Below are 18523 nucleotides of genomic sequence, written 5' to 3'. Positions count from 1 at the left end.
ACACCAGCAACATACTCATCTCCTTTCTTTAAAAATTTATCAATGGAGTCCGGCACTAGTGGCTGGTATCTGTAATTCTACCTGCTCAGGAATCTGAGATCTGAGGATTACACCCAAGCACTGAAGCCATGAAACAATTATCTTCAGTTAAGCACCAAAAAAGGCCAGAAGCAGAACTGTGTACCATGTGGTAGAGTGCCAGTCTTAAAGAAAAGTCAACTGCAAGTACACAGCCCCAAGTTCAAGCTTCAATATCGGCACCAAAAAAAGGCATGTCAATGGTTTGCCTTTACTCCAAGGCTAAATTTTTACTTCATTATATGAGCTATAAAGGCTTTATGTGCTCATACTATCTACAGATAAAGAGACTCCTCCTCATTCAACAAACACCTTGGCACAAGAGTTGCAATGCACCACCCTTCACTTTTCTGTCCTACACTTCACATAACTCATTCCCAACTGTCTTCTCATCCTAAATAACATTTCCTTGAGGAACAGTACTCCTATCTCCCATCCACATTATATACCCATTCAACTCACCAGCTGCAGTACCCTTAGTAAGCACAAATAACAATGTATTACACAGTGGTGTCTGTTTAACTTGTCTCTGCCATTAGAATCTAAGTTCCCAGAGGTGAAGGACCTCTGTTGTTCACTGCTTTGATGGAACAGTGCTCAATAAGCCTTACTCTTTTATTCTCCTTCTCCTGGCACTTCTTTGTAGGAGGTGAGCTAGAAGAATTGTAAGGTGCAATATCATGAATTGCATGCCATTTTTCTTCTCCCCACTCAGTCATCTCCTCTCTTCTTAAGCTTTTTCTCTTTCCCCTGACCTATGCAGCTGTCCCTTCCTCTTTTTGTTTTTGATGTTTGCTCTCCCATCTTCTTTCAGCTTACCCCCAGCCAAGCTATCACTGTAAGCCTTCACTCAACTCTATACTGCATGTAATGAGAGGCACTGTTTATATTGAAACCAGGTCTGTGGCCAAAATATACTAGACACTATGATTATGACAAGGAACAAAATTTCACTATCTCCAAAGAAGGTGCATCATCCAAGATGGTTTAAATTGCTCTTTGACTACTGCTTGGCCTACCTCCTAAATGATATGTCACATTTCTATAAGCAGTTCTTATTCAGGACTGCAGAAAGAAGCAGGTTTATACCAAAAACAGAATGTCTGGGTGAAGAGTCATGCCCTTGGCAACCTTTTTAACTATGGGGCCTTGTATAAGGTATTTAACTTCCCTCAACTTCAGTTTCCTTACCTATTGTATAGCGATATAATGATACATTCATAATGAGGTTACTACAAACTCATTACACCAGATGTGTGGCACATGTCTGCAATCCCAACTATCAGCTACACAGGAAACAGAGACAGGAAGATCAGAGCTTGAGGCCAGACCAGGAAAAAGTAAATGAGACCATATCTCAAAAACAAGCTGAGGGGCTGGGAAGGTGGCTCAGTGATAGAGTGCTTGCCTTGCATGCATGAGGCCCTGGGTTCGATTCCTCAGCACTACATAAGCAGAAAAAGCCAGAAGTGGTAGAGCACTAGCCTTGAGCTGAAGAGCTGAGGGACAGTGCCCAGGCCCAGAGTTCAGACCCCACGACTGACAAAAAAAAAAAAAAAAAAAAAAAAGCTGAAGCCGGGCACCGGTGGCTCACGCCTGTAATCCTAGCTACTCAGAAGTCTGAGATCTGAGGATCATGGTTTCAAAGCTCGCCCAGGAAGGAAAGTCTATGACTCTTATCTCCAATTAACCACCAGAAAACTGGAAATGGAGCTGTGGCTCAAGTGGTAGAGCACTCGCTTTGATCTGAAGAACTCAGGGATAGCGCCCAGGCCCAGAGTTCAAGCCCCATGACCAAGAAAAAAAAACAAGCTGAGTGTGGTTGTACATATCTACAATCCACGTTACTCAGGTGGTAGAAGAACCATGGTTAGAAGCCAGCCCAAACAAAGTCAGCATAAACTGAAAAACAAACAGCAAAAAGGGCTAACACTTGCCTAACAGCTTGAGAGAGAGAGAGAGAGAGAGAGAGAGAGAGAGAGAGAGAGAGAGGCAGGCAGGCAGGCAGGCAGGCAGGCAGGCAGGCAGGCAGACACACAGACAGACACACAGACACACAGACACACAGAAAAATCAAATGAGGTACATGTTAAATCATTTTGTAAATTATAAAATTCTCTGCACAAATATTTGGTTTATATAGTTCTAACATTTCAACTCATTATCCTTTGATGTCATACTAATAAGTCAATAAAAGTAACAGAAAATAATATTCTAGACCAAAAACAAACCTTAATAAAAAGATACCTATTTATATCATGAATTAGCAACTCCAGTATTAATTTAATTGCCATTATTTTGCATTTTAATCTATAATGTGCTTGTTTCCTCTGCTATATCACTGACTTCACCTTCTTTGAAACTGATCTGAATGTTAAATTGTGGTATTTCACTCTTCTACAAATTCCCACTTATTTATTTGATCACATTTCCCTAGGGAAATTCTGACTAACTAATTACGTTCCCTTTAAACATTTTGTTCACATATGTGTCTATATACCTGTAAGTCTATGAATTGTTTTTCTGAAACAAAGCTTCCTTTTGCAGTGTAAGCTGTCCTCAAACACATGATCCTCCTGCCTCAGTCTCACCAGGTCTGCAGTTACTGCATATACATATGTGCATGCATATATGCATATGTATATATTTATATAAGTATTCCCATATACATATATACCAATGTTTATATTTTGTGACATTAGAGTTTGAACTCAGGGTCTTAAGCTTAGTTGGCTGACATATTGGTGAGCCATGTTATTTAAAATGTGTGCGTGCATGTGTATGAGTGCCTGCCCTTCCAGGGGCTTGAATGTAAAGCCTAGGTATTGTCCCTGAGCTTTCTTTGCTCAAGGCTTGTTCTCTACCACTTGAGCCCTACATCTGGTTTTTTGGGCACTTATTAAAGGTAAAAGTCTCACAAACTTTCTTGCCCAGGCTGGCTTTGAACCATTATCCTCCTACTTCCTGTACCTGCATATGCCTTAGTGATGATCGGTCTACTTTAAGGATTCTTATCCTTATTAGCATCATAATTGTGTACCACTGCATATAGCTCCCTCTGTGGAGACAAAGTCTCATAGACTTTTCTGCCAGGGCTAGCCTAACATCTCTATCCTCCCCATCTCACCTTCCCATCTATCTTGGGATGAGAGGCACACAGCACTGTTCCCAGCTATAGCTAGCTTCAAACTACTATCCTGCCATTCTCAGCCTCTTAGGATTGCAGGCATAAACCATAAAGCAAAGACTTTTTTTTGCTCTGATTCAAATTAAAATGTTCCCACACTGGAAAAGCATTATATACATTCTAGAGATCCACTCTAGTTCCAAACAGTAATATATATGGACCATCTCTAGATACATTCCAGTAGTTTTACTAATCAAAACAGTCAAGAGTTTCACTTGTTAAACACAACCTCTGATCAAGTAAATTACAATTGTGGAACTATATTTATAATTTTGCTTACATTTGTGATTCTTATACATCTGGTCACCCCTCTGTGTTCATTAGGAAGCCAGTTTCAATATACATAAATAACCTTGTGCACTTAATTTCTCAATATGGTAGATATAGTATGACAAACACTGAATTTTACTTGGAAAAATGAGTAGCTCCAACCCACCTATATAAAAAAGAATCTGAATTTCAAAATTTTTAAAATTCTATAACTCATGATCACATTTTCATGTTTAACATTTAAAGAATTACTCTACTAATAATCAATATGGCTTTCATCAAAGTGTTAACCATAAACACAAAAATACTATATCTTAATCCTAATAAGGAAAATGATTTTTTAAAAAACTCTTAGCATGCATAATTAATCACTTCTATTAAAATACAAACTTATTGTTCTTTCTATATGTTCTGACCATCCAAATGCTAACTTAATTAAAAATATCAAGACTAAATGTTCAACATCTCTGACCATAAAGAAAATATAAATCAATTAACACTGAAATTCCATCTAACTTTGCAAATACGGCCATTACCAAACATAGACAATAAATGCTAGTGAAGAGGGGGGAGGAAAAGGAATTCGAATAGATTGTTGGTGGAAATGTAAATTAGTGCAAACTTTATGGATATCAGTATGTAGAATCTTCACAAAACTAAAGTTACTATTCCTATTTACCCAGAAGATTACATGACAAACAAAGGAAACTGCACACCCATGTTTACTGCAGTATTATTCACAATAGCCAAGCTATACAAACAGCCCAGGTGTACTATAGTCAATGGAGATGACAGAGAGATAGATAGACACACAGACAGAGATGGATGGATGGATAGATAGATAGATAGATAAACAGACGACAGAGATATAGAGATAGGTAGATATGTATAGATGGATCATATATGTGTGTATTTTGAGTGTATTCACATACACACATATATACAATGAAACTTTAGCCTCCAGGAAGACTGACATTAAGTCATTTGCTGGAAAATGGATTGACCTGGGAAATATTATACTGAGTGAGGTCAGGTTAAGAAGGAAAAAGAATCACAGGTTTTCTTTTGTATGTAAATGATTATAGACACACAAAATACAACCTCCCATATCAACATACAAAGGGGAACACGAACACACACACACACACACACACACACACACACACACACACACACACACACACACACACACACACACACACACACACACACACACACACACACACACACACACACACACACACACACACACACACACACACACACACACCAAACTAACAAGTAGGAGGAAAACTAAATGGTATAAACCACTTGAACAAGCAACAGACAATTTAACAAAAATGAGTATCAGGAAGCTGAAACATATTTTGAATGTGTGGTAACGGAAGTAGGAAGATGGAAAAGTGAACAGTAGACAACTGCAGTCATTATAATCAGTGTACATATGTTCAAAAGGAAATGGTACTAGAGGGGATGGGGAGGGAGAATGATGCAAGGTCTGATACTGGTCATGACATAAAGAAAATGGACATATTAAATTGTAAGGTCCTTGTACTAACATTTTTAGATATAAAATAAATTTTACAAAATATGTTATCACAGTTAATAGCTTAACTATTGGATAATTCTCCAATAATCCCTTTTAGTAATGGTCCTGTTGATAGATTTAGTCGTTTGATACTTTAAACCTCTGCTCTGGTTTTAAAAATGTTGTTATTTATACTCACATCCTTTTGCATTACTAAAAGAGAAGAGTCTTGCTTACTAAATGGTAGTATGTTAAAAAAAAGTTACATCAGGGGCTGGGAAGGTGGCTCAGTGGTAGAGCGCTTGCCTTGAATGCATGAGGCCCTGGGTTCAATTCCTTAGCACCATATAAGCAAAAAGAAAAAAGCCAGAGGTGGTGCTGTGACTCAAGTGGTAGAGCGCTAGCCTTCAGCTGAAGAGCTGAGGGACAGTGCCCAGGCCCAAAGTTCAGGCCCCATGACCAGACCCCCAAAACAAAACAAAAACAAAAAAGTTACATCATACTAATCTAAACAAAACACTTACCTTATAACCTATAGTCTTCCGATAATAAAGTATTTCCTTTTCCAGGAGTTCAAATAAACGTGGTGGAAAAAACTGAAAATCCTGAACATTTGGCTGTTTGGGAGGCCGTGGAGCCTGTGAAGAGAAAACATATTACATACATATTTTCTTGACAAATACCAAGTAAACATTCTTGTCTCCTATTACTACATGGAAAATAAATATAGACCATTGATATGGCTAGCTATGGCCAAAAGCTTTCTGTACGGCTGTATTTTAAAAACTACAACTTGACATTGAGACAATGTGAATCACAATGTGACAAGAAAATTCTACTGTAAGACATAAGACATGGGGAGGGAAGGGATGTTAGGGGGAAAACAAAGGAGAAGATAACAATGCTTGATAAGAAATGTACTCATCACCTTACTCAGTAACTGTAACCCCGCTGTATAGTATTTTTACAATAAAAATATAGATACTAAAAAAAATGAGGACAATTTGGAGAAGACCTTAGATTTAAAACTCTGTCTTGTTTTTTGTGTTGTTGTTGTTGTTGCTATTGACCAAATGTGTAAAAGTGGAACTGGCAACACCCACAAGGAGTTTATTGTAAAGATTAAAATGCAGTACTTTTTCAAAAAAAAAAAGACATAAGAAGGGACCTCGCACTGTTTTACCTTTGGAATCTTTGGCTCGCTGACACGCAAAGCCTCTCTAAAGTAGGCATCCACTGCGTAGTTTGCTTTGCGTTCTCGTTTAGGAGGCTCAATCCACTCCACCAAACCAGGCTATGCAGAATAAGCCAGAACAAAACATTTAGTGACTCCTCCTAACACTTTATTACCATCAAGTATATGAAGACCACAGAAACATGGGAAAATTAGCCTTTAGAAAGCAAAAAATTGCTTTATAAATCACATTTATACCTATAAATTCCATAACCTTGTACTACACTACTGCAAAGATGGTCTATTTTTTCAAAGTAGCTTTTCCTTATGAATTGAGAAATGGCTAACCAATATATTTACTATTAAATATGTTAACTTATAGAATTAGTAACTAACATACAAGTTAAGGAAGTCAGTGGAATCAGAAAGACCTAGATTGAAATTCAAATTCTGCCACTGCACTGGTTTTTTAACTTTGAGAAAATTACCTTCTCTATGATGTGAGAGTAATAATACTTACCTTGAAAATGAAATATGACCATATATAAGCTGGATGTGTAGCTCTTTGTTAAGAGCATATGCTTAGTGTGTGTGAGGCCCTAGATTCTATCCCCAGCATCAAAAGTAAAATAAAATAAAATACATGAAAACATTAGATAAAATAGCTAAGGATTAAATATAAGGTATTATTAAACTTGCAAAGAAGTGTGGGCAATAATTTAGTAGTATTATCAAATTTTATCATATTATCAGATGAAAAAAACTATTTTAGTCAACAGAAAACAGTTGTAAAGTCTGAGAAATGGTTTTCTTATTCTAGGTTTTTCTTGACTTCAGTGCATAGCATAGTGACTTTACATAAAATCGACCATGGGGGGGGGGGAGGCTGGGAAGGGATGTGAAGAGTAAACAAAGGAGGAGGCTGCAATGCTTGGTAAGAAATGTACGCATTAACCTGCCCATGTAATTGTAACCCCTCTGTACAGTGTGTTCACAAAAAATAAAAAATAAAATAAAATAAAATAAAATTGACCATTACTTCCCTAAAAGAGGCCATTAATCTATAATTAATGGTCCTACTCTATTTGATCTTATCTAAGAGTTTAACTTTGACATCATATGTGGACAGTGGATGATAAATTAAGATGACCAAGATGGTTAGAGATCTACCAATTGTCACAGTGTCTAGAGTGTAGATTAAAGTCAGGCATGTTATTGGCATTCACGTAAGTGAAAGTCTGTGCCACAGGAAAGAATACAATTCTTTGTTGATCTGTAAGATTAAATTAAATATGGAAAGTTATAAGGAAACAGACTGCTACTCAATACAATTGAACATGGCTAAAGTGTAGCTCAGAGGTAGAGCATTTGACTAAGGTCCTGGATTCAAATCCGAGCATCACAAAAATGTTTATACTTAACAATTATGCACCAAGAAGTTATCTACAGTGTAAACTGCAAATCAGTATGTCAGGAAGAAAAGATGAATAAGATAATTTCTTTCATAAAGGAGCTTACACTTCAAATAATAATTTTCCTTCAAGACAAATAATGTAACAGTGAAAACAGCTATCAGGAAAAGAGTAAGATTCCCAACACCAGCTCATTCAGAGACTATATATCTACCATAGGGGGTAAGTGCTAAGTTTTGAACTCAGAGCTTCACATAGTTGCTACACAGGTTATCTACCATTGAACAATGTCTCCAGTCCTTTTTGTAGTGTTTTGTCAGTCGTAGGGCTTGAACTTAGGGTCTGAGTGCTATCCCTGGGCTCTTTTGCTCTTTACTCTACCACTTTAAGCCACAGCTCCAGTTTCCTGATGATTAACTGGAGATGGACTTTCCTGCCTGGGCTGGCTATAAACCAAAATCCTCAGATCTGAGCCTCCTGAGAAGCTAGGATTACAGGCATGAGCCAGCAGTGCCTGACATGCTTATAATTTTTATGATAGGCACTCCTTCCTGTCTGGATGTATACCTGGTTTGCAATCCACCTATTTTAGGACTCCTGTGGTAACGGGGATAATAAGCAAGTGTTACCATACACCTCTCCTAGTTACCAAGGGTGGCCTGGTATCAAGATACTTAAACTATCAGCCTCCTAAGAAGATAGGATTACAGGTTTGATCCATCAGCACCTGGGCTTGTAAGTGGGTTTTCTAAATTATAAGGAAGTAAGTAAGTAGGGCGCCCATGTCTTGCACCTGTAATCCTAGCTACTCAGGAGGCTGAGATCTGAGGATCATGGTTCAAAGCCAGCCCGGGAGGGAAGTCCATGAGACTCATATCTCCAATAACCCACTTACAAAACCGAAAGTAGCACTGTGGATCAAGTGGTAGAACTAGCCTTGAGGTATAATGCTGAGGTACAGCACCCAGGCCCAGAGTTCAAGCCCCACAACCAACAAAAAATAAATAAATAACATACAGAAGTAAGCATTTGAGTAAATGACTTTTAGTGTCTCTTCTAACTCAAGGGAGGGCTTTGACATATGCCTATTACCATGCATGTTTAAGTAAGATGAAAAATTGTCACAGCTGGAGCTATAGGTCACTAACAGAGCAGTTCCAGAATGTGCATGGTCATGTGTTTGAAAAGGAGGAAAGAAGGGAGAAAGGAAAATAGTAGAGACACAGAAGAAAAATATTTGCTTTTTTATCTCCAGTAGATTAATGTAAGCTGATAGTAATGGAAAATTTTTTTAAACTTATGTCTTCATCTTTCTCAACTGGAGTGAAAAAAGGTAATACTTTAACACTATGAAATGTACTTTGTCATGTAGTCTGTATCTGTGTGAGGACCTATGTATTCAAATTTAAAATAGGTGTTAAGAAACAATTCCTGCTTTAAATTAGCTTGTTTTAGACAAGAGCATATTAATAGTAATCTATCAAGTTAATTCACTGAGGATTCATGTCAGCCATAGTGATGCAATTTACCAGATATGATAGTAAAATACTGCAACTGACTCAACAAATTATAAATGAAAATCTACTTCAATATTTAATGACCAGGATTTATAAATAACATTCTTTCAGATTTTTAATTCTCTTCAAACATAATTGGAACATGACTTAAGAAGAAGTAAAAAATGTAAATGGATAGAAATAAAATGTTAACAGTTCAAAAATTTTGATTTTAGACATTACTGTTGAACATTCAATTATAAAATCATTTAATTATAAAAATTATTATTAAAACTTCTGTATCTATACATATTAATTTGCAAAACTCAGAAGCATAATATGTATATCATATATACATAAGTACGTAGTAATCTTTCTCTGAAAATGCAGGTGGGGCAGCTAGGGAATGTAATTGAGTAGTAGAGTATATGATTAGCATGTGGGAGATTCTGGGTTCAATCCTATAAAAATGTGGATAACAAACTGTAATAATATCCAGACTATTAATATTTTTGTACTTTATAAAACACCCCTAGTACCAGTAGTAAGCCCAAAGGAATAATTGTAATATTAATAAAATTCATATCATATAATTAGATCTAAAAAGCATTTACAAAGGCAATTTCCAACTTGCCAGACAGGCCATCACCTCTATCTCTGAAGGATAAAACATAAGCAGCCTGAGTTAAGATTAGAGATAAAACAACCAGAAAAGCATCAACCAAGAAACAAAAAAAAAAATCAGAAGCAAATGATAGCAACCAAGTATTCAGAGTATCTACATAACAAACTAACATGGTTCACCTTTCATATTTTAGTAATAGTAAGGTATAAGTATGAGCTTTTTAATTTAAAAAAATCACTTCTGCCAGTTCAATCATAACGGATTTGTACAATAAACTGAACCTAACAAACAATAGAACTGGATTGTAATTCAAAAAATAAACATCCATGAGAGTCCATACTGATATATATAATTGATGTGTAAATAAATAAGAAAGGGCAATGTTTTCTGACAGAAAAATTCCAACTACCAAATATAAATATAATGATGGAAATACAAAGTTATACTGGCAAACGGTACTCTAATAGCAGATGCTAAGATTGCTATGTAAAACTTTGAGAACATTTGTATCCCAAGATATTCATCAATTACAAAGGAGGAAGATTTCACAGAAGAGAATGTCAGCAGATACTACTTCCGCTGAGTAATAAAGGCTATTATCACCAATATGGTACATTGTCCTCATAATATACCCTGATTATATGCCCTGAGGACATAAAATCTTTCTGTTCACTTCTTGCTAAAAAGGCATAATCTCAAATTGTGATAAAATTTCAGACAAACCCAAAATGAGAAAGACAAACTACAAGTAAATGATACTCTTCCAAAGTGCTGACATGATACACAATGAGCAAAAATGGAGGAACCAGCCAGACACTGGTTGCTTATGCCTGTAATCCTAGCTACTCAGGAGACTGAGATCTGAAGATTGTGGTTCAAAGCCAACCCAGGCTGAAAAGGCCATTAAGACTCCTATCTCCAATTAACCACCAGAAAACAAGAAGTGATAAGAGTGCTAGCCTTGAACAAAAAAGAGCTCAGGGATAGCACTCAGACAAGTTCAAGCCCCACTACAGAACTTCCTTCCCCCCTCCCCCCAAAAATGGAGGAACTGTCACAGACTAAAACAGACTGAAAATACATAGCAACACAAAAGCAATATAGGCCAATAAAATGAGAAGCAAGCCATGGGGTTAAAATACTTGTCAAAAAAAACTGCATCTAGACCAAGCACTGGCGGCTCATGCCTGTAATTCTAAGTACTCAGGAGGCTGAAATCTGAGGCTCTCCTTTCAAAGCAAGTCCAGGAAAGAAAGTCTATGAGACTCTTACCTCCAATTAAGCACCAAAAGAGCTGGAACTGGTGCTGTGGCTCATGTGATACACTGCTAGCCTTGAGTATAAAAGCTCAGGAAGAGTGCCCAGGCCATGAGTTCAAGCCCAATGACCAGCACATATGACGATTATCCAAAATACATAAAGAACTATTCAACATTAAGAAAAGAAACAACTCAATTAAAAATGAAAAAGACTAAAAAAGAAGATATGCAAAAAATATCAAAGTTGTATAAAAATATATTCAGAGATGGGTGTCAGTTGCTAATGTCTGTAATCCTAGCTACTCAGGAGGCTGAGATATGAGAATCAAAGTTGGAAGCCAGCTCTGCCAGGAAAATCCATGAAACTCTTATCTCTAATTAACCACCAAAAAACTGGAAGTAGAGCTCTGGCTCAAGTGGTGAAACACTCGTCTTGAGCAAAGCACAGGAACAGTGCCCAAACCCCAGATTCAAGTCTCAATGTGTCAACAAGAAATAGCAAATTAAAACAATGAGAAACCGCTACATATCTATTACAATTGTGAAAAACCAAAACACTGATAACACCACATGTAGGCCAATACATGGAACAACAGGAACTCTTAGTCCTCGCTAGTGGAATAAAAAATGGTAGGACAACTTTAAAAGAGAATTTGGTAGTTTATAACAAAATCAAATCTCCTCTTACTATAAGCTCTAACAAGCGTGTTCCTTACTATTTGGAAGGAATTGCAAAGGTGTGTCCATGAAACAAAACCCTACACAGATATTTAAAGCAGCTTTATTCACAGCTGCCAAAACTTAAAGCAACCAAGATGTCCTTCAGTAAGTGGTACACCCAGTCCACGGAAAACTCTTCAGAGCTAAAATGAAAATCCATGGGGGAAACCTAAATGCATACTACTAACTAAAGGAAGCCAAACTGAAACTATATGCCATTGTGGAAAAGACAAATCTAAAGAGACAGTAAAAACAGGGCTTGGGAAGGTGGCTCAGTAGTAGAGTGCTTGCCTTGCATGCATGAGGCCCTGGGTTCGATTCCTCAGCACCACATAAGCAGAAAAAGCCGGAAGTGGCGCTGTGGCTCCAGTGGTAGAGCGCTAGCCTTGAGCTGAAGAGCTGAAGGACAGTGCCCAGACCCAGAGTTCAGGCCCCATGACCGGGGGGGGGGGGGGGGGACATTAGAAGGTGTCAAGAAGTTGACAGGGAAAGGGGATGATTGAGTAAAGCACACAGGATTATTTTGGAGCAGACAAGGTTCCTAGGATAGCCGGGTGCCAGTGGTTCATGTCTGTAATCCTAGCTACTCAGGAGGCTGAGATCTGAGGATGGAAGTTCAAAGCCAGCCCAGGTAGGAAAGTCCATGAGACTCTTATCTTCAATTTACCACCAGAAAACCAGAAGTGGCGCTGTGGCTCAAGTGGTAGAGCACTAGTCTTTAGTACAAAGAGCTGAGGGACAGCACCCACCCCAGAGTTCAAGCCCCATGACCCCCCCCCAAAAAAAAGATTTCTAGGGTATTAAAAGCACTCTGAGATATTATAATAGCAGATGTGTTAGGTATTTGTTAAAACCCATGGAAATCACAACAAAAAGAAACCTGGATGTAAATGATGTACTTCAAATGCTAATGATGCACTGCTGTAGGCTCATGATGGTAACACAGATACATTTAGGTACAGGATGTTGCCAGTGGAGGAAGGCTCATGTATAGGAAGGACATGGGGTATGTGGAACCTGTGAACTTTCCACTCCATTTTGCAGGAAACCTAACCTAAAATTGCTATTAAATATAAAATATATTTTTTAAAGTGTTGAATCCTAGACTGGATCCCATGGGATAGAAAAAGACAGAAGAAAATTAATGTTAATTTTCTAGGTTCAATAATTAAACTAAAAAATAATTAAACTAATACATACATTGTTAATATTAGAGGAAGATATGAGAATTATTACATGGAACTTCTACTATTAGGGGCAACAATTCTGTAACTCAAAAGAAAAGGTGTTGGCTAGGAATGTGGTATAGTGGTAGAATGCTTGCCTACCATGCAAGAAACCCTGGGTTCCATTGCTCAGTACAATATAAATGAAAAAAGCTGGAAAAGGCACTGTGGCTCAAGTGGTAGAGTGCTACCCTTGAGCAAAAGCTTGGGGACAATGCCCAAGCCCTGAGTTCAAGCTCCAGGACTGGCAAGGGAAAATAAGGTGTTGGTTTTTTAAGAAGACCACATGAAATTAAGTCCTTCTGCTATCTAACTAAAAACAATGCTACTAATAATTTGATTCTTCATATAAATGCTGGGCATTATTCTAATTACTTTAATTCTTTTCTTCATCATCAGATTCACTCTGTGATATAACTAATATGGATCTCCATTTGACTGGTGAGAATCAAGTCATGTAACTAGTGAAACAGTTCCTATTCAAGCTTGAGTTCAGGCTCAAATTCAACCCCAATAACAAAAGTAGTGACACAAGTTGTGCATCTCCAGCCTGAAAAGTTGAAATCCAAAATGTCCCCAAAGCTCAAAAAGCACACTTTTCCTATAGTGGATATTCAACCTATAATGGCCACGTTGATGATGTTGATGATGGTGATGATGGTGATGATGGTGATGGTGATGATGATTATACTAAACCAAAAATTCAAAATATATTAAAGATAGACCATTCATGAGATCTTTTGCCCTATGTGAAATGTCATTCAATAGCAGAATACTATAGTAGATATATGCCAATTATTTTTAATTATTAGATAGAGAAGAAATTGTAAGAGTCCAGTGGTAGAAAGCAACAAGTTACCTTCTGTTTCTCTCTATAATCTTCTCCTTCAAACTTGTACAAACTTTGTTCAATATCCATTCTAAAATTTCTTAGGGATGACTCGCCCATCTTCTGTAGGCGTTCATTCATCTCTGCGGTCTAAAGGTAGATAAATTGAAATGCACAAATTATCATAACATTACTTCAAAAACAATTTTTTGTGCCAAGCCTAGGGGCTTGAACTCAGGGCCTGGGCACTATCCCTGAGCTTTTGTGCTAGCACTCTACCACTTAAGCCACAGTGCAATTTCTAGCTTTTTGGTGGATAACTGCAGATAATAGTTTTACAGAATTTCCTGCCTGGGCTGGCTTTGAATGGCAATCCTCAAATCTCACCTCCTCAGTAGCTAGGATTACAGACACGAGCAACCGGCACCTAGTAAAAATGTGGACTTTTCTACCTTCATAAAAACTTAATTTTGACATAAAATAACAATGTACAAAATGAAAGTACAATGCTGCCATCAAAAACAAATATAAATTTTAACTTTTCTGGGTTGTGCTGGTGGCTCAGTGAGAGAGCACTTACCTAGCATAGATAAGGCCCTTAGTTTGACCCCAATATCACAAAAACAAATACTTTAAATATTCCAATGGTGCTTTCCAAGTTTATTCATATAAGCTTTCCTTAGAAATTTTTACCACTGGGCTGGGAAGGTGGCTCAGGGGTAGAGTGCTTGCCTTGCATGCCTAAGGCCCTGGGTTCGCTTCCTCAGCACCACATAAGCAAAAAGAAAAAAAAGTCGGAAGTGGCACTGTGGCTCAAGTGGTAGAGTGCTAGCCTTGAGCTGAAGAGCTGAGGAACAGCACCCAAGCCCAGAGTTCAGGCCCCAGGAACGGACCAAAAAAAAATTTTTTACCAATGAAGATGTAGCCATATAACAATTTCTAGTATACAATTTAAATAAGCCTATGCTGCAGTAAGGACCTAGTAATGGGGCTCGAACTGAGGACTGGACCAGGGTGCTTGCCTTAGCAGTTTTGCTCAAAGCTTGTTCTCTATCATTTGAGGCACACCTCCAGTTCTAGTTTTTTGCTGGTTAATGGAAGTTAAGAGTCACACAGACTTTCCTGCCGGGCTGGCTTCAAGCCTCACTCCCCAGGTCTTTGCCTTCTTCTTTTTTTTTTTTTTTTTTTTTTTTTTTTTGGTCCGGTTGTGGGGTCTGAACTCGGCCTGGGCACTGTCCCTTAGCTCTTCAGCTCAAGGCTAGCGCTCAACCACTTGAGCCACAGCGCCACTTCCGGCTTTTTTTCCCCTTTTTTTGCTTATGTGGTGCTGAGGAATCGAACCCAGGGCCTCATGCATTGCAAGGCAAGCACTCTACCACTGAGCCATCTTCCCAGCCCCGGTCTTTGCCTTCTGAGTAGCTAGGATTACAGGCGTGAGCCCTCAGTGTCTGGCTTTACTTTTAACTACAGAATCCTCAATAAGCACCATTTTTAACAAGCAGGAGTATAATAACACGTCATTGAAAATCTGGTGCTCAGTCTTTCTCATCCAAAAACATCATTTAAAACCATAATTTCCTGAAAATAGATCTCTGAAGTTATTAGAAAACATCTGAAATATGCAGTTTGTTATAATGTAAATATTGTAAGTATGGTAAAATGTTGATTTTAAAGCAAGTCCTCATGATAACAAAATATCATTTTAACTAACCTTTTTTTCCCCTCTTTCAAGAATAGTTGTAATGTCTTCATCTGTCAGCTCACTTTCTTTAGAAGCAAAAACATGGGTGGCTCCATGACGGATTATTTGTAACATTTCCTCTTTTGCCAACTTGTTAGACTGCTGGTCAATGAGTCTTCCTAATTATAAAAATAAAAAATTACATATGTCCAATTAATTATTTTCCAAAGAAAGCATAATAATTCTAATCAGATGCTATCGAATGCATAAAGCAGTCTTTTTTATTCTTTTTTTAATGCTCTTAAATAATTGTACAAAGGAGTTGCCATTTAACAAAGCAGTTTATGAATACACTATGTCTTGATAAAGTAGCTATCAAGAAAAATCAGTGGGTTCCAAAGTTATCCATTAAATTAGCAACCCTACAAGTTTTTTCTATCGTGTTCTCTATTTTATAAATAATGATGAATTTTCTTCTTTAAAAGCAGTTAAAACTCAGAAGGATGGAAACCCTTTTTTCATGTTCAAATCTAGTTTTTCAGATGTCTGTATAGAGAATTGCCCTCCAATACATTTTTTTCAACAGCCAGGCACCAATGGTTCTCACCTGTGATTCTAGCTACTTGGGAAGTCGAGATTGTTGGGATTGCAGTTGAAGACCAGCCTAGACAGAAAAATGTTTGTCAGACACCCTTCAAGGAAGAGCTGGATGAAGTGGCATGAACATATTATACTAGCTACAGGTAGATCTCACCCAGTTGTATTCCTGTCCAGGAAATGAGACCCTTTCTCAAAAATAATGCTCAGAAAAACAAAGGAGTGGGTAACCATGTTCAACAAGAAATGTACTCAATACTTTACTCATGTAATTGTAACCCCTCTGTACAGCAGCTATACAATAAAATAAAAATAAAAATAAATAAATAATATTGCTCAAAAATCAGGGCTGGAAGTATGACAACAATGTCTGCTTACCAACAATGGGTCTTAAAATTCATATTTTAATACCAACAAAAAAACCCTTTATTTCAAAACAAGACATTTATCTGCTAGGTAATACCAGATACTTCAAAAGACATGCTATTTCTGTTTACCTATAATCAAATAAAGTTCAACTGTTCCATATACTGAATATAGGAGTTTCAAGTTAGGAATAATCAAGCATTTTTGTGTGTGTATCAGTTACTAGGCTTGAACTCAAGGCCTCACATTCTTGCTTGGCTTTTTTACTCAAAGTTGGCACTCTACCGCTTGAGCCGTACCTCCACTTCCAGCTTCTTATTAGTTAATTGGAGATAAGGTCTCTTAGATTTGTCTGCTCAGGCTAGTTTGAAATCATGATCCTCAGATCTCAGCCTCCTAAGTAGTTAGGATTACAGGCATGAGCCACCAGTGCCTGAATCAAGCAATTTTAAAACCATTTCCTCTAAGTTTACAAGGGTAAGTAGTCTTCTTTAAATAAAACCACTTAATTGAAATTATACATATAATACCTTGTTGGATAACAATGGAATCAAGTCTCAACTTTATCTCGGCTCTCTCTACAATCCTCTCTTCAACAGTATTGTCCGTGATGAGGCGGAATACTCGTACTGGCTTCTTCTGACCAATACGATGTGCGCGGTCCTAATGGAAAGAGTCCTACTATAAGACATTACCCATTCTGGAAAACATTTAGAGTATAGGCTTCACATTTTATAAAATTCTAAAAAGAAAATTAGGATGATAAATGTTAAGATGATCCAAGGATCCCTAAAAGCAAAGAAACCCCCAGTTAGACTACCATTAGTTGAAAACTTACAAAAGGGCAAAAGGCAAAGCCCCTTTCAAATTAGAATAAAAGGGAAGCTAAAAAGCTTCAGCAATGAGTTACTAAGTAACTTTAAGACACTAAGTACAAACATCTCCCAAACTCCCAGGGAATTTCCTAAATAAGAAAACTATCTAGCAAAGATTACTATGGTAGCGAAGTCTGCCTAAGCCATCATCAAAGAGTTCTTTCTGCTAATCAAGGCCATTCAAGGTAAAAGAAAATAGGATATTAATATCCTTACTCTACAGTCCACAACTAGTCCTGTCCTTAATAATTTGCAAAGGTGACAGACATGTGGGAACTTCAATACAAGACAAAGGAGGAGTCAAAGAGCAACTTTGCTGCCCAACAGCAAAGTTTCAACACATTAAAACAGAATGCAATACAAGTATTTAAATTTTTTAATTCAAAATAGTAAGTCCAGGTAGATAAATGGCACTTTAAAGAACTTCTAAGGAAAGCCAGGTGCCAGTGGCTCACACCTGAAATCCCAGCTACTCAGGAGCCTGAGATCTAAGGATCACAGTTCAAATCCAGCCTGGGCAGGAAAGTCTATGAGACTCTTTATCTCCAATTAACCACCAGAAAACTGGAAGGTGGCTGGGAAGGTGGCTCAGTGGTAGAGGGCTTGCCTAGCATACATGAGGCCCTGGGTTTGATTCCTCAGCACCACATAAGCAGAAAAAGCCGGAAGTGGCCCTGTGGCTCAAATGGTAGAGCACTAGCCTTGAGCTGAAGAGCTGAGGGACAGTGCCCAGGCCCAGAGTTCAGGCCCCACAATCAACAACAACAACAAAAAAAGAAACTGGAAGTGGTGCTGTGGCTCAAGTGCCAGAGCACTAGCCTTGAGCTGAAGAGCTAAAGGACCATGCCCAGGCCCAGAGTTCAAGCCCCATGACCAACCAGAAAAAAGGAAAAAAGAAATTCTAAGGAAATTAAGTACTGTCTAGGCTTCCTAGTTCAATTACACTGTAACTTACTGGGCCTGACTCCTACTTAGTTACAGCAAACAAGTGAAGTGGTAAGAATTAAGCCCAAGCAGTTTGGCTTTTAAATGTCCCAATAGCCTATAACTCCTAATTACCTATTATAAAAGAAGGACTTTTAAATTATGCCTTATTGGCATATGATTTTTTTCACTTTCCCAAAAGACAGTTAATTTGTCCCAATACTTCTTACAATCTTCAATACATAGCAAATATGCATTGTTTTACTTCTGGAATTA

At 37.7% G+C, this 18523-nt stretch overlaps 1 protein-coding gene across 4 annotated transcripts in view; it reads right to left on the bottom strand.

Moving 5' to 3' along the window:
• Positions 1–18523, bottom strand: part of Smarca1 (SNF2 related chromatin remodeling ATPase 1) — an 86439-nt gene that overhangs the window by 29863 nt on the left and 38053 nt on the right. For 3 of the 4 annotated variants that reach the window (XM_070039758.1, XM_070039755.1, XM_070039759.1), the window contains 6 exons: positions 16979–17111; positions 16093–16149; positions 15516–15664; positions 13835–13954; positions 6247–6357; positions 5588–5701 (listed from right to left, as the gene is read on the bottom strand). In XM_070039758.1, coding sequence (XP_069895859.1) covers positions 5588–5701; positions 6247–6357; positions 13835–13954; positions 15516–15664; positions 16093–16149; positions 16979–17111 — 684 coding nt within the window. The remainder of the gene's footprint in view (positions 1–5587; positions 5702–6246; positions 6358–13834; positions 13955–15515; positions 15665–16092; positions 16150–16978; positions 17112–18523) is intronic. The other variant, XM_070039756.1, reaches the window with a different exon arrangement.

Source organism: Dipodomys merriami, unplaced genomic scaffold, assembly GCF_024711535.1.
Source record: "Dipodomys merriami isolate MVZ:Mamm:240054 unplaced genomic scaffold, mDipMer1.0.p SCAF_3, whole genome shotgun sequence".
Lineage (NCBI taxonomy): Eukaryota > Metazoa > Chordata > Mammalia > Rodentia > Heteromyidae > Dipodomys > Dipodomys merriami.
Note: the sequence above shows the minus strand (reverse complement) of the source record. Positions and strands in the feature narration are given on the sequence as shown.